The 26,806-nt window shown below is 43.5% G+C and overlaps 1 protein-coding gene and 1 long non-coding RNA gene across 4 annotated transcripts; both read right to left on the bottom strand.

Moving 5' to 3' along the window:
* Nucleotides 1-3,906: 3,906 nt before the first annotated feature.
* Nucleotides 3,907-7,578, bottom strand: LOC136490132 (uncharacterized). Its single transcript, XM_066486613.1, has 2 exons — nt 7,359-7,578; nt 3,907-4,573 (listed from the first exon to the last, which is right to left on the bottom strand). The coding sequence occupies exons 1-2, from the start codon at nt 7,447-7,449 to the stop codon at nt 4,251-4,253; spliced, it is 414 nt and encodes a 137-aa protein (XP_066342710.1). The 5' UTR covers nt 7,450-7,578; the 3' UTR covers nt 3,907-4,250.
* A 12,003-nt stretch (nt 7,579-19,581) lies between these two features.
* On the bottom strand, nt 19,582-21,661 carry LOC136490133 (uncharacterized). 3 transcript variants are annotated; one of them, XR_010767534.1, is made up of 5 exons: nt 21,162-21,661; nt 20,441-20,654; nt 20,248-20,346; nt 20,124-20,159; nt 19,582-20,042 (listed from the first exon to the last, which is right to left on the bottom strand). It is a non-coding gene; the product is annotated as an uncharacterized lncRNA (long non-coding RNA). The 3 variants fall into 3 exon arrangements; XR_010767533.1 differs by having other exon boundaries at nt 20,441-21,053; XR_010767532.1 differs by lacking the exon at nt 21,162-21,661 and having other exon boundaries at nt 20,441-21,136.
* Between the last annotated feature and the right edge of the window lie 5,145 nt (nt 21,662-26,806).

The raw sequence follows: 26,806 nt of genomic DNA on the forward strand, positions 1-26,806 counted from the left end.
TACTAATTATGTACCATAAATATTAAAATTTTGTAATATATATTTTATCAAAGTTGTTTCTCGGAAAGCGAAAGCGACAGATATTTTAGGACGGAAGGAGTACGTACGCATATGGTACCTATTGCAATGGTCAAATGACAAATGGAAAGTTGAGAGCACAACTAGTAGACGACTTGCATATATATACTACACCTTATTAGATTTTTTTTTCAGGCACATTAGGCTAGGGAGAGCAACTATAAACGATCAATTAGTTTGCTTTTTATTAAGGGCTTGTTTAAATCTAGGGCGTAAAGTTTTGAGGTGTCACATCGAGTGTTACATGAGGGTATCGTATGGGGTGTTCGGATACTAATAAAAAAATAAAATACAGAATCTATCAGTAAACCGCGAGACGAATTTATTAAGCCTAATTAATTCATCATTAGCACATGTGTTGCTGTAGCACCACATTGTCAAATCATAGACTAATTAGGCTTAAAGGTTCATCTCGTAAAGTAGTCGTAATATGTGCAATTAGTTATTTTTAGTCTATATTTAATACTCTATGCATGTGTCCAAATATTTGATAGAATAGGGTGTAAATTTTTGGAGGCCGAACTTAACCATGCCTAATTACCTGTGCATGCATGCATGTTGTATAGTACGGTGCGCAGCTAGCGTTGCCTGCTACTACCTCCTTTTTTGTTTACTTATCACCGAATTTTTACCGTAGCAATTTTGACCATATATTTTTTTTACAAAAGATTTTTAGATACATCAAGTTTTCACATATATGATTCTTTATCGAACATACTTCATTAGTGTTATATACATTGAAGCATCTAAGATTTTTTTAGAAGAAAAAACAGATGATCACATTTGCTACAGTAAAAAGTTGCTAACAAGTAAACCCAAACGGAGAGAAGTATATTTGTCTGCGTGTCGCTAAAAGTATTTGTTTGTGCTGCCTATCATCTCTGTGTTTACAGTGCATTCAGAGAAAGCAAAAGACAGAGCGCGAGCGGTCTTTTTGAAAGACCACCACCTCTTGGACCCCTATTATCAGTTTGTCACAACTCAGAAATAGAGGTTCCGAGTAGTATATGAGAGTTCCTCTTGTACATTTTAGAGATTTTGTTAATTATTACAACGCGTCATCTTTCTCTCGTTTTATTTCCCCTCTGCTTTGACTAGTCATAGATTCCTTCGAAGAGCGTTGACCATTCGATATGGGCTCTCAGAGGCCTGCAACATGATCGGCTCCAGGTGATGCAACACCATGGATCATGAATGCCTTATTATTAGGCCCTTCGCTATGTGAGTCACTACAATTTTAACTGTATGTGTGTCGGAGGAATTTGAGAATGATCCAATGAAAATGTCACATGCATGCACATGACACTATATATTAGGGGTAAAATTAAAAGCTAGTTACATGCATTATGCCTAAGTACTTAAAGCAATGCAAGAACAAGTAGAACAGCAATATGGCTTTACGGAAACACAGTAAGAGCCTGTTTTGGTACTGTTTTGCCTGGTTATGTCTCCTTTCTAGTTCTACACTACGTAGATGAAACTAAAAAAAGTAAGTTTTGCTGCCTTCTAGTTTTTTTTCCTAAAAAAAGATAAAAATTATTACTCAGTGTATGGAAAAACTAGAGCAGAATCTCTATCAAACGCAACCTTAGAACAAACAAAGACACTCACACTACGTAGGAGCTGCCTTGTTTAAATCCAGGGGCTACAGTTTAGGGGTGTCATATGGAAGTGTTCGGATAGTAATAATAATAAAATAAATTACAGAAGTCCTCAGTACTCCGCGAGACGAATTTATTAATATTAATTAATCTGTCATTAGCATATGTTATTGTAGTTTTACTGTAGCGCCACGTTGTCAAATCATGGACTAATTAGTCTTAAAAATTCGTCTCATAAATTAGCCATAATTTATGCAATTAGTTATTATTTAATCTATATTTAATACTCAATGTATATGTCAAACATCCGATGAAATATGGACTAAATTTTAGGGCGAGGAAACGAGGAGCTTGGTGGGAGAGAGTGAAGGCTATAGTGAAAGTAGAGGAGTCGCGTGGCATTGTGGCCGTGGGTCTATAGTATCCTCGCATGTGATGGTCGACGATCTCGACCTGACATGAGTGTGCCGCATGTGACAAGTAAGGGTTAATTGCACGGTACAATCATTACCGGCACAAAAAGGTCGACACTTGGTCTCCAAGTTCTTTCAGGGCACTATCGCTGTGTCTCGGCTTTGCGACACAACGTAATATGGTGGCTATCATCTCTTGCATTTCCACATTATTATATTGATTGATTCGTCGACAAACCGAGAAATACAAAAATAGATCAAAAGGCAATACCTGGCTCAAGACATGCATGTAAGCTCGCTCTAAAAGTATCTCTAAGTGTTTCCAAAGTCTACTCCCGATCTTGATTTTACAAACGAGATTGAAAAAAAAAAACTATCTCCAACAACCCCTTGTCTCCACACTCAATCTTTTCGCACTTGCAAAATCGATCGAATATACAGAATCGGCTGATATGGAGGTGAAAGGACGCGGAAAAGAACAAGAAGAAAAGAGGGTTTCTAATGCAAATGTACAAGAGAGATAAAGAAAGTATATAAAAATTGCTAGGGTAATTTGCAAATTGTTCAAGATTTCTATGTAAAATATTGTCTTCTATACTAGCTTTTGGGAGTAAGTAGAAAATAGTTTGAGAAAGCCAAATTTTTTAGCAATTTGAAAACTCAATGATTTACCAAACGTTTTTTTAGAAACGATTAGAGATGCTCTAATAACACCGACAACTTCCAAAACAAAGTTATAGTTGGCTATGCAGCGAGGCAAAGGAATTTTAGTTACCCATGGGCAAAATTAAGGTAACCTAACACATATCATTTGTACTCCAAAATAGATCCCCTCTGATATATCTTTTTTCCATTTGCAAGTAACATGTACGTGTTATAAATAAATTACATTTAATTTTAGCTTGATCTAAGACAAACTTCGTTATTTTTAACCTAAATTTTAGAAAATGGATTAGCGTATACAAGTTCAAATATATTTCAAATATGCCATCAAGATATGTTCGTGGAGAGTTTAATGCAACTGATTTTGAATATTGTATATGTTGATACATTTTTCTATAAATTCGATCAAAATTGTTCAACAAATTTAACTTAGAAGAAGAAATAAAATAAATAAATGTGCTATATTTTGAAGTGGGATCGGAGCAATATTCTACGAACAAGAGTGTGTTGCAGTAATTGCATGCAACATCCATGTGATGGCCGATCTCGCGGCTTCGGGTACGGGGTGTGTCCACTGAAAAGACTTTTGTGATGAATAAAGATGACAACTACGACCACAGCTAGCGAAGAACATGTACCATTCATGAACGATGATCCAGATCTATCCAAATTTGTGGCTGGATATATGTAAGTAATTCTCAAAAATCGTCAATGCAACATTCGTGCATATATTAATTCGGTCCAATGCATGCATATTAAAGGAACATAATTAGGTTGGGAGGATGTTGCCACTTTGCCAGTACTACTTTCCAGGGCAGGGCAGGCACCCTAGTTACATAGTACTGTATCTCAACATATGCAAATTAAGGCTTTGTTTAGTTTCAAAAAGGTTTTTTAAAAAGTGCTACAGTATCCATCCCATCGAATCTTGCGATACATGCATGGAGTATTAAATGTAGACGAAAAAAAACTAATTGCACAGTTTAGTTAGAAATCACGAGACGAACGTTTTAAACCTAATTAGTCGATGATTGAACACTAATTACTAAATAAAAACGAAAGTGCTACGGTAGCCAAATTCCTAAAATTTCGCGACCAACACAGCCTAAATAAAAGCCCATGTGGAAAGTATATATTTAATTACAGGGACATTCATTGATTCTGTTGAAGATAAGAAATGCAAAACAGTTTCACCAAGAAACAAAAGAAAGAAGAGCATGTAGACGTACTACTAGCTAATATAAGATCCTGATTTGCATATACACAGACAGACAGCATCACTTACGCACGCCTAATTACCTAACCAATCGCCCTCCGACCATCCAAATCCATCATCCGTCCTCCCCTTTTGTACGTTTTGTACGAACGCACCTAAATTTTGGCAAAAATTAATCAACGTACGGCACTCCGGCACTTTTTCCAGTCGTCGTCGTCTGGACCGTCTTGTTCAATAACACGGGCGCCTGCCGGCCGGCCGTCCGTTCACGCATGGGGATCATGGCATGAAGAGCTTGTTGCCGCACTTGCAGCGCCACACCTCCGGGTAGTACTCCCACTGGGGTCCCACCCCGGGCTGGATGGCCACACGGGTGGCCCGGCACGGCGTGCACCGCCCGCACCGCGCGCGGCACGTCGGCGGCGACGACCCCGGCCCCACGAGCCACCGCCGCCGGGCTGGGAGCACGTCCATGGCGTCCCTCGCCCACGTGGTGGTCGCTGCCCTCCTGGTGGCGCCGTTGGCCATCGCCGTCGACGAGTCTATTCGCCTCCTTGCCAGCGCCGCCGCTGGCAAACGGACCGGCCGCCCTGTAACCACAACTGCAGTACGTAGCCGTACACCGTCAGAACTAATATGATATATATAATGCGTACAGTCCTGGTAAACGACAAATCAGCGTAGGGCAAATTTCAGCGAAGGGCACATGGCCTTAGAACTTGCATATATATATATATATATATATATATATATATATATATATATATATATATATATATATATATATATATATATATAGAATTAATTTGTTACTGGCTAATACAATACCATTCTGCCGATTTAGAAAATAATAATGAAAATGCAAAAATGGATCGGAGACATGCACAGAGACCAAATAAATAAAGCACTTCAGTGTCTAGAGCTAGAGAAGACATATATATACACTATATATCTATATATATTAGTGAATTATTCATGTGCTCCAAACAGTGATACCTGCATGCAGTACATTCACACTGAGCCAGGTGCGCTCGCCGCCGGCGTGGGTTCGAATCCTGGATTCGACTCACGTCTCTTACCGGAATTTATTCCTAAAAAATTCTACAGCCTCTATCGCGTGGAACTTCAAAAGGATTGTGACGCGCCCGTCGTCTACGGAGCCATGGTGATTTCGGTGATCTCAAGAAGGACGCGGTCTTCATATCTACGTGTAGTTGTAGATCTGATTATGTACGCGTGATATGTATAATGTGTGGTGTGTGTCGGACCAGAGGAGAGGCTCACATGATATGAGTTGATACATCTTGTGGTGAGAGATTGTAGGCAGTGCTCGCCTGGCATGAAAAAAAAACTGTTCGTACTGGAAAAAAAACACTGTTCAGTGTGGTGAGAGAAAACCACTGTCGCTGCTTAAAAAACGAGCCGAATAAGCCGGCTTCTTTCTAGCTGGGCCTTGTTTAGATGAAATTTTTTTTTTTTGCAAAATGACTACGGTAGCGATTTCGTTGTTATTTGACAAATAGTGTCCAATCATAGTCTAATTAGGCTTAAAAGATTCGTCTCGTGGATTTCGTCTAATCTGTGTAATTAGTTTTATTTTTTATTTATATTTAATGCTTTATGCATGCGTCCAAAGATTCGATGCGATGGAGAATGTGAAAAATTTTGCAAAATTTTTTGTAAACTAAACTGGACCCTACTAACGTTAAGCCCTTGTTTAGTTTCATCCCAAAATCCAAAAAGTTGCTACAGTACCTGTCACATCGAATGTTTGCGGCCCGTGCATGAAGCATTAAATGTAGACGAAAAGAAAAACTAATTGCACAGTTTGGTGGAAAATTACGAGACGAACGTTTTAAGCCTAATTAGTCAATGTTTGGACACTATTTGCCAAATAAAAACGAAGGTACTACAGTAGCTCCAAAATTCAAATTTCTTAACCGACTGAGACCAAAGCGTATTATCTGTGCAGCACGACTGGCACACGTAATCCGCCTAGCAATGCAAGCTAGTACGGGCAGATTCTCTCTCTGGCTGGTCTCCCTGCCTGCACTGAAGCGTGTCCCCTCCTATCCCTATGCAGGCAGCAGCGTGCGTCTCTCTCTCTTTCTCGTATGAACGTGTGTGTCTGTGTACGAGTGAGTGAGAGCTACTCCTACTAGTACTATTGCAGTGAGCAATGAATTGGATCGCGATCGTGTGCTTTTCTGGACCAGCCTCGTCAGACTGCCAGGACGCCTGGCTGGCTGCAGTGCAGCTGTGCTGGGAACGGGAGGAAGACGTCGCTGTTTGGTTGGTGAAGAGACTCCAGAGAGAGAGGGTTTCATTTAATCTAGGTAGTACTGATCTACATAGGCTACCCTTGCAATATCTTTTTGGAGAAAACAACTTTGAATATTTAATTAGTAGCAGCAGCAGACAGTGATGAAAAAAAACTATTTGTTGACTGTTGTTATTTGTTCTAGATGTGAGCAAGTTCTTGATGTGATCGGAGGATGGAGTAGACACAAGAGAATGGATTTGCGCGAGCAAAATACTACTAGTACACTGGTTTTGCATGCATCAAGAGAGAAGAAAACTAATGCTTCACCGAAATTTGAATGTAACTTCAGAAATCTCACCAACCAAAAGAACATGCATGCATATGGCTCTAGTTCCAGTTCTCCAAACCTAGGACGGCAACACTGTTCAGGAGGCTATAAACGATCGTAGATTATTTACTGTTGGCTAGTTTGATGTGAGAAAAAAAATATTGTTCCTGACTAAAAATTTACAATCATTTACGAGCAAACGAACAGACTGTGGTCTACTAGTAAGTTAAGATTAGTTGTGTTAGATTGATGATGCCTAGCTAGCTAGTTAAAATTTGTACCTTCTTGTTGTTAATTGCTTTACAGCAAGGTGTCACCCAAAAGATAGAGGCCGGGAAGGAGGGGGGCATTTTTTTAAGGGAGGGAGAGTGCATGCATGATGATAAGAAAGAACAACACATACTAGCATATTTTATTGGGTTCCTTGAGGGGGAGACAGAGACTAATGCAAGAGAAAGATGGGTATCTAGCTAGCTGCTAATCCTAGTAGAAAGAAATTAAAGTAAACATGTCAAGACCTAGGCAGCTCATTGAGGAACCTAATTAAAAGCCCCCTCGGATTAACTAATTAATTAACTAATCAAGACTCTAAGAGAGGGCAGGCATAGAAAGTAGGATAGGAACACATAAAAATACCAGAAATTAAAAAAGAGGGAATCACATGCACGCACTCTTCCCGCATCAAAATAAGGTCTTGACAAGAGCTTTGCTTTGCCTCAAACAAAAACAAAAAGCGAGAAAAGAAGAAGAACAAGCACGGCCAGCCCAGCAAAAAGCTATAGCCTTTCGCACTTACCCATGGCCGCGGCGAAGAGGACGGCGGCGAGGAGGGCGGCGGCGTGGCAGCGGCGCCGGCTCGCCCGCCTCCGGCAGCTCACGGCGCCCATATCGCGGCGGATCGGAAGAAGAGCTCGCACGCACGTTCTCGCTCGGTTGTCGTCACGCCGCTCGATCCAGCTGGCGAGCCTCAAGAACGCTAACCACGCGCACGACGCGGCGCCGCCGCAGAGGCTATCTCCGTCGGATCCCGGCAGCTCGCTCGACCGGAGGCCTGGAGCTGGCTAGCTCGCGCTCGCCAGCAATGGCAACAAGCGGAGCAGGCAGCAAGCAGCCGGTGGCCGATCTGAAAGTGAACTGTGACCCGATCCTCGCAACGCTCCAAGCGCGAGGGTGTGCGTGCGTGCGCGCCAGTTAGCCTGGCAGAGCGAGTCAGCCGGCCGGTCGCAGACTCACAGGCCGGCCTGGCACACACGCTTTTGAGAGAGAGAGAGAGAGAGAGAGCTGTGACCGGGAAGAAGAAAGGAAGAGGGCAGAGAGAGGGGCACGGCTGTGAGAGCTAGCGAGGGCCGGTGGTGGTGACAGTGGCTGTTGAGAGGAACAGAACAGAACAGGCAGGCATTCAGGCAATGTATAGCTAGGCCTGGTTTAGATTGTAAGTTTTTTTACTCTCTCTCCATCACATTAAATCTTTAACATATGTATAGAGTATTAAATATAGATAAAAAAAACTAATTACATAGTTTGATTATAAATTACGAGATAAATCTTTTAAGTCTAATTAGGCCATAATTAAACAATAATTATCAAATACAAACGAAAATACTACTATATTAAATACTAATTTCTAACCACAATCTAAATAAGCACCTAGCGGCAGCAGCAGCATGTGTACACAGCGCAACGTGACTTGTGATTGTATTGGGTACCTGCCAGCCAGCCTGCCTGCCTCTGCCCGCCTTGACCAAGAGGAGGAGGTAGCCCTTCAATAACTTTGAAATGACAGCTCGAGCACGAATATAATCTACGGAGTATCTCAGAGGCAACTCTACGGTAGATAACAGTTGTAGCATATGGGGATGCTATTCGTTGTGTGGCTATACGAGAAGAACATGCATCATGTGATGTCTACGGGTATGTTTGGTTGTTTTCTCATGTCTGTGTTGTAAATCCCGTATATAAGTTAAACTATGCTAAGTGGATGTACTAGTAGGACGTATAAAGCTGTTTGGATGCCAGGATGGACGAACTACACAGCACCGAATGCTACTGAGTGGGCCCATAGAGATGCAATGCATCCAGTAGGGCGGTTAACCAAGAGGAGTGGCCCACAGATGAAAAACCGTCCTCAGCCGGTTCTTGTAGATTTTAGCAGCCTTCTCTAAAAAAAAATCGAAATAAATTAAGACGTTTTTGCCTATCAAGATACTCTCTCGGCTTCAAATTAGAGGATGTTTTCGTTTTTCTAGATATATAATTTTTATTATGTATCTAAATATAGTATATATTTAAGTGCATAGAAAAACTATGTACGTAGAAAATACAAAATATCTTATAATTTAAAATGAAAATAATACATTATTTTTACTATATACCTACTAGAAAACTCAAAACATCTTATAATTTAGAATAAATATGGTAATAACTCTGTAAAGTTGTTTGTTTGGTTGGCAGGATGGAGGCTCACAACAATAGATAGTGTAAGGAAAATGGACCCTAGGTCCATTTATTTTGGATTTTGGTGTTTGAGGACCAACACAACCAAATTGGATTAATGAATTTACAAGTGTTTGTTTTGTAGTTCAATAGGATGCAAGACGTGACTTGGACGGAGGCAGATCCGATGATCAACACCTCAAGCAAGACCCTATGAGCACAAAAAAAGACCCAAGATATCAAGCAAAGTCCAAGCATAAAGATAGGAACTAAGCCGCATGCAAGATCGCGAAGAAACGAGCTCACAGAAGTGACCGGACGCTGGAAGGAAGTGACCGGACGCTCCGATCAGTGGCTCGACAACAGTAGGCGTCAGTAGCAGCGACCGGACGCTGAACAAGTGAATCAACCAGACGCACTGATGACACTGTTCATCAGTCCAACAACACACTCAGCAAGTGACCGGACGTTAGCGGCAAACCGACCGGACGCAGGACAACAGCGTCCGATCGAGTACAGAGAGGTTCTAGAGCGACGAACTTGCGACCATACATGTCCAGTGGCAAGTGACCGGACGCTGGCAGCGTCCGATCAGTTGTTCGCGGCTCCAACGGTCGGGACTACCGGACACGTCCGATCAAGACGACTCCAGCATCCGGTCAGTGGTAGAAAAGTGGGACTTCGTTCCCAACGGCTACTTTTTCAATTGGGCTTATAAATACAACCTCCAACCGGCCATTTGAGGTGTGTGGAGCTGAGGAAACATATCAAGGGTGTTGATACACTATTTTAGTGATCTCCACTTGCATAGTGCTTAGTGTTTTATTAGGTGATTAGTGTAGGTGCTTTGCAAAGTGCTTAGGTTGATTAGACCACCACTTATGCGCTTGCTCTAGATTTAGGCCTAGTATTTAGTGAGGTTAGCATACCTCTTACCACTCGGTGCTTGCGCGCACCACTGTTGTACATCGAAGGGGCTTGTAGTCTTGCGAGATCACACCAACCGCGTTTGTGGTGTGGCCGCCACCGTGATCCGGAGGGAATAATGCCCGCGGCGTTTTGGCCGGAAGCTTGATAGTGAAGACGGCGGGGAGCATCCGGGAGAGGCTTGCCGGAAGGCACGTCGGAGACCCACTTGCACGTGGGGAAGGCCCGAGGCTATCCACGGAGTTACCCGGCCAGAAGCTTGGCCCTTGCGAGGGATTCCTTGCGAGGGGCTCCAACGAGGACTAGAGGGAAGCTTGCACGCTTCTCGATACCTCGATAAAAATACTGGAGTCGTCGACGGGAGTTTGCATATCTCTACTTTGCTCTTTAGCTTCCGCATTTACATTGATTATATCACTTCTATTGCGGCAGAGATAGAAACACACTAGCAAAATCGTAGTTGCACATTTAAATAGTTTATCTATTGTATAGGTTTTGCTAGAGTTAGAAAAAGAGGCCATAGTTTGGAGTTAGATTTTTAAGTTGTCTAATTCAACCCCCCTCTTAGGCGTCATGGTCAATTTACTTCAATTGGTATCAGAGTCGGTTGGATCAATTTGGACCTTTGGCTTAACCGCCGTTGAGCCGACGCTATTTAGAGTGGTTGGAATGGATACCTCTAGGTCTCCATACTTTGACGGCACTAACTTCCCCTATTATAGAGGTAGAATGGCTTGCTACCTTAAGGTGGTTGATTTAGGAGTTTGGAGAGTCACTCGTGACGAAATGAAACACATTAAGAATCCCGATAAACCCACAAGGAGTGATGAAAAGAAAATTCATTTCAATGCTAGAGCTAAGAATTACTTGTTTGAATCTTTTACCATGGATGTATTTAACCAATTCTTCACTTTAAACACGGCACATGAAATATGGTTAAAACTCCAAGAGCTCCATGACGGCACATCTAATGTCCGTGAGCAAAAATATTGTCTAGCTAAGCAAAATTATGATTCCTTTATAATAAATAATGATGAGCTTGTTTGTAATATGTATTCTCGTTTGAATCTAATTATAAATGAGCTTCATTCAATAGGACTAACAAAGCTAGATGATGCGGACATCGTGAGGAAGATCATCTCTGTGCTACCACAAAAAAAATATGCAAGCATCATCATCATCCTTCACAATATGGAGGACTTAAGCATCATGACCCCGGCTATAGTCATTGGTAAGATAGTGGCACTTGAAATGTCACACAAGATGGGTCAAGAAGAAGCCTCTTCATCAAGCAAAGGCAAAGCACTCGCATGCAGCGAGAAAAAGAAGATGAAGGGTAAGCAAGTTGAGGCAAGCTCAAGCTCAAGCTCCTCAAGTAAAGATGAAGAAGAAGATGAGGATGATGATGATGATGATGATGATTCAAGTGATGATGATCAATCTTCCTCCTCCACCTCCGACCTTGATGAAGAATCAATCAAACTAATCAACAAGGTGGAGAAGATGATCCAAAAGCTCAATGTCAAGGGTGTGCCCATCCAAATCCAAGATCTCATTTTCACCAATCAAAGAAATAAGCAAAGAAAGAGAGGATGCTATGGATGCGGCGAGTTGGGGCACTTTATGAAAGTTTGTCCAAACAAGCCCACACCCAAGACAAAGAAGAAGGTGTGCAAGAACTAAGCTGAAAGCTCTAGTTTGATTTTGGTGAATTGATAAAACCCTAAGTGCTAACCTAGTTTATTAAGTGATCATGAGATAGGTAGCACATTCCAAGTGGTGAAGCAAATGAAGATCATGACATGATGATGGTGATGCCATGGTGATGATCAAGTGCTTAGACTTGAAAAGAAGAAAGAGAAAAACAAAAGGCTCAAGGCAAAGGTATAAATAGTAGGAGCTATTTTGTTTTGGTGATCAAGACACTTAGAGACTATGATCACATTTAGGTTCGATAGTCGTACTATTAAGAGGGGTGAAACTCGTATCGAAATGCGGTTATCAAAGTGCCACTAGATGCTCTAACTCATTGCATATGCATTTAGGATCTAGTGGAGTGCTAACACCCTTGAAAATGTTTGTGAAAATATGCTAACACATGTGCACAAGGTGATACACTTGGTGGTTGGCACATTTAAGCAAGGGTTAGAAACTTCACCGGTGGAGTGTCCGCCCATAGAGTGTGGATAGTTCAACGGTGCCACCGGCGCCCTAGATAGAAAAGATGGATGTCACTGTAAGTGACCGGACGCTGGTCTCGGTTGGACCGGCACGTTCGGTCAGTGGCAGCAGAGGGCGCACAGCGCTCTGACCGGACACTGGGTCACTCAGTGACCAGACGCTGACAGGGTGCGTCCGGTCCAGCTGACGTGGCAGCACATTGGAGAGTCACCCATGTGACCGGACGCTAGGTGTGTCCAGTCGAGCATGACCAGACGTGTCCAGTCGTGAAAAGTCATCTCTGGATGCTTACTGGAAACGACCGGATGCTGGGGTTCAGCGTCCAGTCACTTTGAGCTGCTGCGTCCGGTCGTCACTTGACCGTTGAGATCAGGCGATCAACATTTAAAGAGAGGGGACACGTGGCATGCATCGCATGACCGGACACTGAGGTCCAGCACCCGGTTGATATGACCAGAGCGTCCGGTCACCCCGTGTTGTGCCTAGTGAAGGGGTACAACGACTCTATTTCGTGGGGGCTTCTATTTAAGCCCCATGGCCGGCTCAAGCTCACTCTCTTGGCCATTTGCATTGACATAGCAACCTTGTGAGCTTAGCCAAAGCCCTCCCACTCATCTCCATCATTAATTCATCATCTTTATGAGATTGGGAGAGAATCTAAGTGCATTGCTTGAGTGTTTGCATCTAGAGGCACTTGGTGTTCATGTTTTGCTGTGGGATTCGCTTGTTACTCTTGGTGGTTGCCACCACCTAGATGTCTTGGAGCAGCGAGGATCGTTGAGCGGAGGTTGGTGATTGTCTCCGGCTCTGATTGTGGTGATTGTGAGGGGTTCTTGACCTTTCTTCGGCGGAGAGCCAAAAGGTACTCTAGTAGATTGCTCATGGCTTGTGTTATCCTCATCTTGTGTTGGTTGTGCGGCACTTTATTGAGGGTTTGGCATGTGATGCCAATTAGTGCATTAACCTCCAAGTGAGTGAATCACCACAACGAGGAGTAGCTTGTCGGTCAGCAAGTGAACCTCGGTAAAAAATCATTGTGTTCATCATTTGATTCTGAGGTGATTGGTCTTCATTGTTATTCATTATGGTGATTGATTGGCTCCTTCCTCGACACGGCGGTATAACCTTCTTGCTCACTCTCATTACATTACCACAAACTAGTTGTCAAGCTCTTTAGTGTAGCTAGTTATGAGAGCTTGTTAGTTTGGTTAGTGTGGCTCTTTAGTTAGCTTTTGAGAGCACACTAACTTAGTGTAGTGTCATAGCTATTGTGTGGATAGAAACTATATAAACTAGAATTATGGTAGGTGGCTTGCTATTTTAGTAGGCTAGCGCAACACTTGCTTCGCCTCATAATTGTCTAACCGGTTTGTTAAGTGTTGTTGTAGAAATTTTTAATAGGCTATTCATCTCCCTCTAGCCATTAGGACCTTTCGCAAGCCCTCATATCAATAAGGTCATGGGATGATTCTTCAAGTGAAGAAGAACACCATTACAAGAGGCGAGGGCGCAAGTACTCATCATCAAGCTCTTCTCGTATGTGCCTTATGGCACGAGGTAATGAAAGCTCATCCTCTAGTGAGAGTGATAGTGATGATGAAATGTCTTTTTATGAAGAAATTGTGCAACAAAATCTTAATTATGCAAGTTTGCACTAGTCAACAAAAGAAACTCAGAAAAATAAAAGGAAAGCTAGATAGTTCACAAGAAGCATATAAAACTTTGCTTGAACAATATGAGAATTTTGCTAATCTCAATGTTGAACTATCTACTAAAATTGAGCAACTTAAGGCTAGTGCAACAACAAATGCATGCACAATTGATGATGAGCATCTTGTTAAGAAAAATGAAAAATTAAAAGAAAAATTAGCTAGCTCACAAGATGCTTATAAAAGTTTGCTTGCAAAAATGGAAACCATGTGCAAACATTGTGATGAGCTAACTAATAAAGTTGCTAATCTTGAAGCCATTAGTGCAACCCCTACCAAGGCATCTAAAAAGAAAAGTTCTAATATATATAAAAAGGATGCCTCTACTTCTTGTAATGATTTATGTTTAGACTCATCCTTGTGCAACCAAGTTTGTGTTGAGAAAGTTGTTGTAGATACATGCACACAAGAGGTTGTAAAGGAGAATGAGCAACTCAAGCAAGAAGTAGCTCGCCTCACCAAGGACTTGACTCAAGTGGAAGGCAAGGCGAAGCAAGCCCAACTTCATCAAGATAACACCGTCAATAGAGTGAAGAAGCTTGATGAAGGACAAACCGTGGTTTGCTAAATGTGTCACAAAGAAGGTCACAAGTCCTATGAGTGCAAGGTGAAGAATGGGGGAGGAGCAAAGAAGAAAGAGAAGAAGCAAACAAGCAACCTCTCCAACACCTACATGAACAAGGTGGACAAGAAGGCCTCCACACCATACTTGCTAAAGCAGAAGAAAAATGACAAGGTGGTGGCCATCAAGGTAAACAAGCAAGCCAACAATGGGGTCAAACGTTTTTGGGTGCCAAAGGAAATCATCTCCAACATGAAGAGCACCAAAAAAGTTTGGATCCCGAAAGGGAAGTGAGAAGTCCTATGGACTTCAGAGAATTTGGAGACTTGGCAAAAGTATGGATGCATTTCATGGGGTGCATCATGATGGACAAAATCATTGCCAAGTGGGTTAGTGAATACTATGGACCCAAATTCTCCTTCCCATGTTAGGTAACTAGATTCAATTTACTTCAATTGGTATTAGATTTAAATTTTCCTACAATTGGTATCTTTTAGCATCTAGTTAGTCTTCATGCCTAGGTTTGCATTTGCATACTTATATCTTTTATTATGCATACACTAGGTATATCATATGGTAGGTTTGCTCGGTTTCATTCTTAACCCTTGGAGTAATCTTACATGGTTTTAAATTGTTTAGGAGCACGGCACATAGCTTGTCCTTCAATTATTCGTCTAATATGTGCCAAAGTCTAAATTGTAGATAATTTCTCCCGAATATCACCTTCAAAAATAACTCTCACATTTATGTGATGTCATCTTTCAAGTGGTATTTTTTATTCTAAAATCAATGTACATGTTTCCTGCAAGTATTCCATACTTGTGTGCACAAATTTAGGGGGAGGTTACTCTACAAGTTAGAAGCTTTGAGACTAACACCTCTTCAAGCTTATCATATGTGTAGTAGTCTCATTGCAAGGAAAATGGAGTCCCCGGAGTTAAGCATCATACTTCAAATATCTACCACTGATTGCAAGTGGTAGAAATCTGGTATTTCTAAAACAATATCATCATATTGATTTCATTTTGATATTTATATGCTTTCTTCGTGCATTATATAGATTAAATTCCCTTGTGCAATACTTTGTCAATTATGCATATGCTTTGCCTTCTATCATATGTATGCATATATTTAGGGGGAGCTTAATCTATATAATGTGAGAGTCAAATTTTTTGATCTACTTCACTCTACACTCAAAGGATCATAAAGTTTGACCCTCCCTTGTGCTACTAATATCTTCCTTTTTGGTGTTTGATTCCAAAGGGGGAGAATTTAGAGGACCAAAAGCAAATATTAATTTGTATGACCAAAAGCTAGATCATAATAATTTACAAGTGGTAATGGTCTACAAGTGGTGTCTACAAGTGATGATGGTCCGAGAAAGGGAGGATAGTGAATTATGGATTAGCCTATGTAATGGGGAGAAATTGTAGGAAGCAAGGCTTAAATCTATAATACCACATAGGGACATTTGCAAGGGCAAGATAAGTTTTTATGTATTCTTACAAGTAGTATCTTTTAGCATCATATAATCTTGCCCCTTGCATTGCATCCTAGTAAGTAGGTAGTTTTTTTAATTTCAAAATTCTATTATTTACTTGCTTTGGTCGTGTTGTCATCAATCACCAAAAATGGAAAGATTGTAAGGAAAATGGACCCTAGGTCCATTTACTTTGGATTTTGCTGTTTGATGACCAACACAACCAAATTGGACTAATGAATTTGCAAGTGTTTATTTTGTAGTTCAATAGGATGCAAGACGTGACTTGAATGGAGGCGATGTGATGATCCGATGATCAACACCTCAAGCAAAACCCTAGGAGCACAAGAGAAGACCTAAGATATCAAGCAAAGTCCAAGCATAAAGATAGGAACCAAGCCGCACGTAAAACCACGAAGAAACGAGCTTACAGAAGAGACCGGACGCTCCGATCAGTGGCTCAGCAACAGCAGGCGTCAGCAGCAGCGACCAGATGTTGAACAAGTGAATCAACCGGATGCACCAATGGCACTATTCATCAATCCGACAACACACTCAGCAAGTGATCGGACGCTGGCGGCAAACTGACCGGGCGTAGGACAATAGCGTCTGATCAAGTACAGAGAGGTTCAGGAGCGGCGAACTTGCGACCGGACACGTCCGGTGGCAAGTGACCGGATGCTGGCAGCGTCTGATCAGCTGTTCGCGGCTCCAACGGTCGGGACTACCAGATGCGTCCGATCAGGATGACTCCAGCGTCCGGTCAGCAGCAGAAAAGTGGGGCTTCGTCCTCAACGGCTACTTTCTCAGTGGGGCTTATAAATACAATCCCCAACCGGCCATTTGAGGTGTGTGGAGCTGAGGAAACATATCAAGGGTGTTGATACACCATTTTAGTGATCTCCACTTGCATAGTGCTTAGTGTTTTATTAGGTGATTAGCGTAGGTGCTTTGCGAAGTGCTTAGGTTGATTAAACCACCACTTATGCGCTTGCTCTAGATTTAGGCCTAGTGTTTAGTGAGGTTAGCATACCTCTTACCACTCGGTGCTTGCGCGCACCACTGTTGTACATCAGAAGGGCTTGTAGTCTTGCTAGATCACACCAACCACGTTTGTGGTGTGGCTGCCACCGTGTATCGGAGGGAACAAGGCCCGTGGCGTTTCGGTCGGAAGCTTGATAGTGAAGACGGCGGGAAGCATCTGAGAGAGGCTTGCCGAAAGGCACGTCGGAGACCCACTTGCGCGTAGGGAAGGCCCGAGTCTATCAACGGAGTTACCCGACCAGGAGCTTGGCCCTTGCGAGGGGCTTCAATGAGGACTAGGAGGAAGCTTGCGCGCTTCTCCATACCTCGGTAAAAATATCGGAGTCGTCAACAGAAGTTTGTATATCTCTACTTTGCTCTTTAGCTTTCGCATTTACATTGATTATATCACTTCTTTTACGGTAGAGATAGCAACACACTAGCAAAACCGTAGTTGCACATTTAGATAGTTTATCTATTGCATAGGTTTTGCTAGAGTTAAAAAAAGAGGCCATAGTTTAGAGTTAGATTTTTAAGTTGCCTAATTCAACCCCTCTCTTAGGCGTCACGGTCAATTTACTTCAGATAGCTACTAGTGACCGGGCCATATAAAAGATGTAATGTATCCATAAGACGTCTAGGCCTCTATTAGTGTAGAAGCTCAGATCGAGTGTGTTTCGTTGGCCACATCTTCTCCGTTCTGGCAGAGTGGATTCGTGTAATTTGACAAACAAGTCTGTATATTTGTCTATTTAGCGGATGCAACATGTATGGGGTGTACATGAAAAAAAGACAAAACACCCTTTGCCTAGCCTGGCGTTACGCTCAAAATAAATTTCACTTGCCATTCTTATTGAGTAGATTCAATCCATGAGGTTTTGGTACACACATCATCCTCGAATAAAGAGTTTGTATCTGCTGATACAAGTAACCAAGAATCTTCATAGGTTATTGCAATTGTAGAAGTAGGGTTGTTCTATCTGTCCATACAGTCAAACAAACAAATTCCCTTTTATATATAAAAGCATCCCACTCAATTTGGGTGTATGAACTAAAGCATAACGAAGGACCGTGCAGGCGACCAGAGGGGAGAGGGGAGCAGGAAGAGGGTGAATGGGAGCCAAATAAAATTTCTCCGATGAGAAACTAGCCTATATCCCAAAATAAACCCCAAGTACTTTCTTAGCTCCCAACTCTAGATCACACAAGCCAACAGGTGACAAGGTGACCTAGAGAGGATCAGAGACAACTGAGAGCCAACCACATAAGAGAATGGAGATTAAAAAAATGGACTAGGAAAAGTTTTTTCAGTCCACGGAGGAGAAAATGTCAAAAGCCAAACAAACGATTTCAAAAGGACTTGAAACTTGGTGGTGGAGTTTATAACAGTAAGGAGAAAATCTCCATCAGAGCAAGTTGAAAAACTACCCTGAGCTAGTCTTCCAAACTGATCTGAGCCCATTCTTCACTAGTAGAGAAACAACTTTTGATCCACTTTGAAATTTGGCTTTAGTCCCGGTATTTTTCGCGTCCGGGACTAGAGAAACCTTTAGTCCCAGTTGGTAGCTCCAACCGGGATTAAATGTCTCTGCCCAACGGCTACCGAGGTGTGTCAGAGGCACATCAGTGCGAGAATCTTTAGTCCCGATTTGAGACATGAACCCGGACTAAAAGTGTGACTTTTAGTCCCGGTTTGAGACACGAACCTGGACTAAAGGTACCTTTAGTCCTGGTTTATGTCTCAAACCTGGACTAAAGGTGTCTCCAAACTGAATTTAAAAGGAAAGCGTATCTTATCTAAATATGATGTGTGGTAGTAGGTGAGATGGTAACGCGTGCAAGAGCTAAAGTGGGAGGTCGTAGGTTCGAATCTCCACAGTTGTAACCTTTTTTCACCCAATAAACACCTCTACTCCCGGTTGGAGGAACCTACTCCCGGTTGGAGGAACCGGGACTAAAAATCAAGACCTTTAGTCCCGATTTCATAGTCCCAGTTCCAAAACCAAGATTAAAGGGGTTGGAAACCAGGACTAGAGCCAGTTTCTCTACAAGTGCTTATAGATTTCAACGGAATTCTCTCTAAAATAATTCTAAAATAAATTCTAACGAGCTCCGAAAAATCTAAAATTTGATTAATAGCCATTTTCAAATGCAGGCAGGCCCATCTATGTTATTTGATTGATAGGGGTAGACATCTTAAGTTGTATGCCTCTGCAAATAGTCATTAACATAGATGGTGTTCTTAAGATGTTCGCATCTATAAATAATTAATAAAGACGGGCATTTGTGTGGACTCTCCTGATCATTTATGAGAAAATCCCCTGTATGCCATCAAAACTTATAAGCATCCCTTACTTGCCATCATAAATTATGCAATCCCTTAAGAGCCATCAATATAGATTTGTGATCCCTCATACGCCATTACCGTCATACAATAATTAGGTTACTGTTAAGTGATAGGATGAAAAGACAATTATACCCCTATTAATTCTATAGTCTCATCCCTTACATGCCATTGCACTAATAATAATCAACAGTATATACAAGAGATCTCTATATACAAACCGAATGCATCATTTTTTAAAGGAGACATGTATAATTGAACACAAAATAACAGCAACATTTGATTTGCATTCAAGCATCGTTTTTAAGCGGTCATTGCTGTCCATACAAGCATATTTCCATGCAGCCATTGTTGTCCATACAAGTAAGCATTGATGTCCATTATAGCATCATTTTCAAGCATCCAAATAGCAATATAAGCAGCTGATAGCAGATAGTAGCCCACATAGGCCAAGCAAAATAACAGGAGAGTTTCACAAAGACCAAGCAAAATAAGAAGTGCCCCAAAGAAAATGAACTGCATCAGCTACAAATTGAGGTCTGGAAGCTTTCTCTTGCTCCTGATATGTGCGGCAGGGCTACTCCTTTGAGGGGTTTTGCTTCTAGTACACATAGCTAGACTTTCAGGTGGGGCTGGAACTTCTTTCTTCTTTTTCTTCCCTGCTTTCTTGTTCTTTTTCTTCTCCATTGCCTTGACCTTCCCTTTAGCCTTTTTCTTTTCTGTAGCCATCGAGGTGGTAGGAGGTGGTTGTAGTTTCACCTGAAGACAATAAGGAGAACTCAAGGGAAAGTGGCTCAGGTTGGTTTGAGCCCTTTCCAGACCTGCCCAAGAGTTGTAAGCACTTTAGGATAATAACAAGATTGATGTTGAAAAATAATATGTATGCACTAAAACGAAAATACCTTATAGAGTTTCCTGAGCTAACTGAGGTACCTTGACTATAATAGAAAAGAATGCAGGTTTTCACAAAAATATTAGAATGTAATCATACCAAAAAATAGAGAATGTAAGTGTACAAATTCATACCTAGCAGGAAAAAGCATTTTTTTAGGTGCTGGGTCTACAGGGACAATGCTGCTCTCACTTGATTGTTGAATGAGTTTCTATCTTTTCTTTGGAGGACCCCTATGTTTCATTAACAACATGAAAATAATATGAGCTACCTATTCAGTTGGAAATTGGTAAAAGTGCAATTGTGAGAAGAAATCAGAATGCTTACTTCACACCTTGCATTGCTATTATGTCTTCAGGGTCACCATTTTTGCAATTATACCAGCGATGGCCATATCCCTTGCAAATGGGGCATTGATGTGAACCTTTCTTTCTTGTTGTGCTGCTCCCTGCCTCTGTAGGTCCTTTGAACCTCTGGGTATGTCTTCTACCACCAGTCGCTTTAAGGAGTGGTGGATACATGAAGAAACCATGGTTTGATTCTGGCCATTGTGACTTGTCAGGCATAGCTGGGATAAGGGTCTCATATGCAGCTCTAAACTTCTCAACTGAATAGTACATGTCAACATATTTCTCTAATGGTTTCCTAAGATGAGTGATGAATGCAATGGCATGTCTACAAGGAATGCCTGAGATTTGCCATCTTCTACATAGACAAGTTCTTTCAGCTAGGTTGACAACAAATTTGAAGCCACTGCCACCCTTCACTGACACCTCTGCAAGAATGTCCCCACTCCTCTAAAGCATTGTGAAGGTCCGTAAAATTACATCAATCATAATTCACGACCTTACTGCATCTAAAGCATGAGAACTCCTTCCTATGCTTTTTAGGATTGCCAACGAGTCTGATTTTCAGTAAGTAACTTGACTTTGGGTCCATCCTATGAATGAATGGACCATCAAAACTATATATTCTACAACAATTTCAATTATTTTCCCTAATTGCAATTAGACAAATGTAGAAGGAAAAGTATAAGAACAGTTCTTACCCTTTAGGAAGCCAAGAAGTGTCACAGCCTTGTGAAGGCATCACCATGCCTCTTTGGCTACTCATCTTCAGATCATGAGCTGCCCTGCTTGGTGTCTCTCCTTCTGCGAGGCGGACGAAAGCCAAAAACCGATGAAGAACAGGAGCCACGCAACGCAGTCACGACGTGGGGGCAACGCGATCACGGTCGGTGGCGCACGCAGTCTGTGGGGGCGCCGCGGTCACGGCAGTGGGGGAGTAGCCCGGCAACAAGGCAGGGGGCGCACGCACGCAAGTGGTGGAGGCGCGCGCGGCCAGCTGATGAGGGCGGCGTAGTCAGGCATGGGGGTGGCGCGACTAGGCTGTTGGGGGCGGCATGACCTAGAGGTTGGCGCCTCATCCTCACGAAGCGGAGCCGAGGAGGCGGAGCAAGACATGGGGCTCTCGCCCGGGAGATCGGCGCCCACCGCTAGGAATCGCCTTGAGTCGATCTAGGGTTTCTCTGTTTGGATGAGGCCGTGTTTTTTTATCGGCACTTTGATGAGGCCATGCGTGTTGCGGCAGCTGATGAGGCTGGCCTAGACTGGAGGTGTCCGTGAGGACTGAAGAGGGGTAGAAAAGGATCTAAATTGACGGCGTTATAACGGTTGTTCCTGAATCTCGGTAAATAGTCAATTTAGTGGCAAATAAGGGATCATAATCACTACTACACAAACTTTAACGGAGGCGGGCGTTTTTTATTTTCTGCGGCGGGCAAAGCCATCCGTCGTGGCCTAGAGGCCACGGTAAATCGTGGCTTAACCACGGCGGGCGGCTTTGCCCGCCGCGGTTAACCGATTTACCGCGACGGACGGTGTAACGTGCCCGCCGCGGTAAATATACTTTTACCACGGCGGTCACGTTGCACCATCCGCCGCGGTAAATTATTTTACCGCGGTGGACACCTTTTGTGGCCCGCCACGGTTATGTTCGTTAGCCGTGGTGGGCATTATTATTTACCTGCCTCAGAAAATTATTTCCTGAATTAAAAAAATACAGCAGGCATATAAATTCAAATTTAAATCACATCCAGATTTCACAGATTAAACTTAAAAAGTATGGAGGCATTACACATGAGATAATATACATATATATACATTCACTTAGTCGTTCTTGTCATCGTTAATTCATTACATTTACATATTAAAGTCGTTATACATGCCCTAAGGAGTAATCTTGCAGACGCATCATCGTGGGCCATTTCCTCAGCCTCTTGTACTCCGGTAAAATCGCTAGCTGGCTGTTCTCATTGAAGAACGTGCTCCCTTCAAGCACGCATTTGTCTAAGACAAACTTACATATGTCCGCCTTTGTCTGCTTGAAGGAGTGTTGGGTGCTCTGCACGTCTCTCCACCAGTTCAATCCATTCTTGAGCACCCTCCAACTGCTGCTGTACTGCTTGCACTCCCTTAGGTACTCACAGACGTAGAAGCCACAGGTTTGTGATCCTACCAGTTATTTGGCACACTGCATGATCGATACACAAGCATTAGAATACAGGCATTAGAACGCTTATGAACAGAAAGCACAATTAAACCTTTCAAATACTTACCGGAAAGTTGCGTCTGATTTTAATGCGGTTCTTATGCTTAGCCTTAAAATTCTCTGTTCTTCGATCATAGCATTCAGGATCCTTCACGTACTCCTTATAAGCGCTATACGAAATGTACTAGTATTAGGCAGGACATTAGAACGCATATGAGAAGACAGTTCAGTCACTTACACTCTGAGGCAATCTTCAAAGGCCTTGTACCCTTTTAAGTTTGGCATTCTCAACGAATCAAATACGCAGGCCCTGCCATCCTGAGGGTAGATGATAAATGCAACCCCGTGACCCTCGAGGCCTTGGCTGCGCCATTGAAATAAAATATAGGTTACGACGAGAAATAATAATACTAGCTAGCTACCCACTTATCTCTACAGGCATGTCTTCGACTTACCCAAAGTGGTAGGCAGCTATGATACACCCATTTCTCCTGATCTTCTTCATTGCTCCTAGTATGTACCTTGAAATGTTCAACTTCTCATTGTCCATCAGTTTCTTCCTGTGCGCCTCTCTCTATCGCTTGGTCAAGTCTTTCATGGTTGGATGATTGTCATCTAGGTGGTAACCAATGATGACTCTTTGAGCAATATGCATTGGAGATAGATAGATGTAACGCCCCAGCCCAGGGCTTAATAGGATTAATAGGATACTCATACTAACAAGTTGCAACTTCTTTTCTGGAAGCCTATCTCTTAAGAACTCCAAGGTTAAGCGTGCTTGGCCTGGAGCGATGGGTGACCGACCGAGAAGTTCTTCCTGGGGGGCGCATGAGTGAGGACAAAGTGTGCAGAAAAGACTGGTGTTGGTCTGTGATGGCAGTCTATGTTCTAGGAAAGCTATTAGATGTAAGGGGGCCTGGCCTCGAGGAGGCGAGACATTACAGAATGGTATCAAAGCCGACCCTTGCGGTTTATGGGCGTGTGTGTCAGTTGCACAGGTATGGTGCGCATGGCTGGTGTGGATCCAGAGTGGTCACCCAGCATGGCACATGCGCTGGCAATGGACACATGGACGTGGCCAAGAGGGGAGGTTCCTGGCCTGGGGTTGACCGACGAGGACGTCGGTCTCCTAAGGGGGTGAGGATGTAACGCCCTAGCCCAAGGCTTAATAGGATTAATAGGATACTCATACCAATAAGTTGCAACTTCTTTTCTAGAAGCCCATCTCTTAAGAACTCCAAGGTTAAGCGTGCTTGGCCTGGAGTGATGGGTGACCGACCGGGAAGTTCTTCCCAGGGGCGCATGAGTGAGGACAAAGTGTGTAGAAAAGACTTGTGTTGGTCTGTGAGGGCAGTCTATGTTCTAGGAAAGCTATCAGATGTAAGGGGGCCTGACCTCGAGGAGGCGGGACGTTACAATAGATAACATCAAGTTTTAGTTCCTTGGATATATAGGCCATCAACCTGCAAGGACAAGCCATCGTGGCATATATAAGTAGTCTTGACCGATTTAAAGGCAGGTGATATGTGAAACTCGCAATTCATCACTTACATAGAGAACAAGGTGACTTGGGTGATGTTAAGGTCTTATTCCTGTAGTAGTCTGTACATGTCGTGGAAGTCCACGGGGAGTTCTACATCGTTGCCGGGCAAGTGGAAGTACTCCGCCACAACCTTGACTAGAAAACCATGTAGGCCAGCTTTTGCCGCTTCCATGTACCAGAGATGAAACCTCCTTGTCTCCCACCTTTCCTCGTCGACGAGCTAGGCCTTGGTTATCATGAACTTCCCATGCTCGTAATGGCCGGGGCAGTCATCGGATTCAGGAAATAGATGGAAAGGTGATCTCGGCCTAGGATAGAAATGTTAGTACCATATTATGGCAAAGAAAAGTTATTAGCAAATTATGCTCGCCGCTACCATACCTTTCGAACTCAAGTGAGTATGTGAGATGCCCTTGGTCGCCTTTAGTCTTCGCTAGCGGTGGAGGATAGTGGCTTGTGCTCGCAATGGCAGCAGACGGTGTCTTTGCCCCCAGTTCCTCCGGGCCTCCTGGTCCTTTGCTTGTGCCCTTAGATGGACTATCGAGAGGTGGAGGTGGACTTGTTGTTGGAGGAGGAGAACGAGGGTGAGGGCTTGTGCCTCGGGGTGACTTCCTTCCCTTGTCATCCCCGCCATTGCCTTCGTCATCGCCGTCGCCGTGATCTGGATCATCGGGGGGACAAGATCCGGCAACGGATGTTTGTGATGCTGGTGTCGCCATCAGCATAGAAGTCGGTGTCGAGAGAATGATCTCTATGTCGTCCTTGTTCCACAGGACTTTGGAACCAATGGCAGCTCCAAGGATCATTACCCCTTGTGCAGTTGGATATTCCATTTCAAATTCTTCGTATTGGGTCGCATACCATGTAAGTATCATGGTAGCATAGTTGCCAGTGATCTGGTCTTGTTTGAAATCTTTGATATCTTCTTTGGGGTGCATGTAACCCTCACCCACGGTCAACTTTTTCGCCCCGCCGAACGGGATGTTGAGGTGGACGTGCATGGGTTGCCGGATGTCGTCGACGGGGTGCCTTGGGCGATCCTCGATCATCGGCAGTGGCTGCCCTTATGTCTGCCCTTGTGGAACTTGAGGCATGGCCACGCCAGCCTAGCGAAGCATCTGTGACCTCATCGACACCATATCTGGGTCATTGCTCGTGAAGGCTTCTTTTATGGACCGACTGATCATTTCGGCCATGCCTTGATCATAGCCCTTCTAAAAGATGCCCTTCTTGTACCTCTACCTTGACCGGTATGTGGCAGCGTCGGATTGCCATGACTCCACTGAGTTCCAGCTCATCTTCGACAACATGCCACGGACGTGGCCACGGTGCTCGAGGGTTCCCAGCGCTAGGGTCAGCAAGTCCTGGCCCCTACGAACCTCGAAGCTATCCTTGGATTTAGCGGCCTCGATGAGAGCTTTCTCCACCTCCTCGAACTTGGGCTCATTGAACTTGCTCGCGCCGTCCTTGAGCTTCTTTGGCTTGCGGGCATAAATGAAGTCCTTAGCCCTCAAGTCTACACCATCGTACGGATCGGGAAGCCCGGCGGCAGCTCTAGCCCTTTCTTCCTCCCACCACTGGGGCCTCTTACCAGCAAACCTAGTCATGCCCAAGTGGTGGGGGTGCAGGTTCTTCTTCGCGAGTGCGCTGAACTTGGCGCTCTTTGCCTTTGCTTCTTCTGTTGTTCTTTGTTTGCAGAACTCTTCCCAGTGATGTTCCTTCACCATAGTGTATTTGACACAGGGTGACTTGCCTAGCTTCAGGTAGTACCTGGTCAGCATGGACTTGAAGTTTCTAAAGGCTCTTCCTGCCACGTGCATGACCCACTCCCTGCACTTGTCCAGATCAGCGTCCTCGGGATAATGGAAGCTCCTCGTCACCTCACCCCAGATATGTGTCTTGTAGTCGACCAGGACATTGTTCCACTCCTCCCAAGTGATCTCCACCTTGTCCTTGACTATACATGCCACTTGGTTGCTGAACTTGGCAAGGACCGTGGGTGGCGACAACGGGTTTCCCTCTGGTCCCACCTCATGGATCACATGGACTTCACCGTGGATTTCCCTCCGGTGCCTCCCATGTTCCCCCTTCTTAGCTTTGTCCTATGACCACTAGACTTGCCTAAAGTGGTTGGAGATGGAGCGGGGGGTTCTTTGTCACTGACTTGTTCCTGCTCAAAATTCAATTCTCGAGGCACCACCGGCATCTGTTTAGGGTTTGGAGACCGCGCACTTTCAACTTCGTCGTCCCTCGATTGGTAGGTCGGATCATCTCCATCCTCTGTACGACGTTTCTTTGCTGGCCTCAAGGTCACGGACACTTAGCTCTCGAGGCTAGTTGATGATGATGCACTAGGGGTAGGGTCGCACCATTCGCTTATCGGTTCCTCTGCCATTGGAAAGCTACAATGAATACATATTTCAGTTGTATAGACATAGTTATAGAGTAGTAAAGTAGAGTAGTACTAGAGTAGTAAAGTAGAGTAGTACTAGAGTAGTAAAGTAGTAGTAGTTGGCTCAGATTTGCCCCATTGTCATCACATCGCTTTTAAACTGGTTGCTTGTATCTGGTATACAAGCCATCCTAGTTTAGCAGGGGCA

Source organism: Miscanthus floridulus, chromosome 10, assembly GCF_019320115.1.
Source record: "Miscanthus floridulus cultivar M001 chromosome 10, ASM1932011v1, whole genome shotgun sequence".
Classification (NCBI taxonomy): domain Eukaryota; kingdom Viridiplantae; phylum Streptophyta; class Magnoliopsida; order Poales; family Poaceae; genus Miscanthus; species Miscanthus floridulus.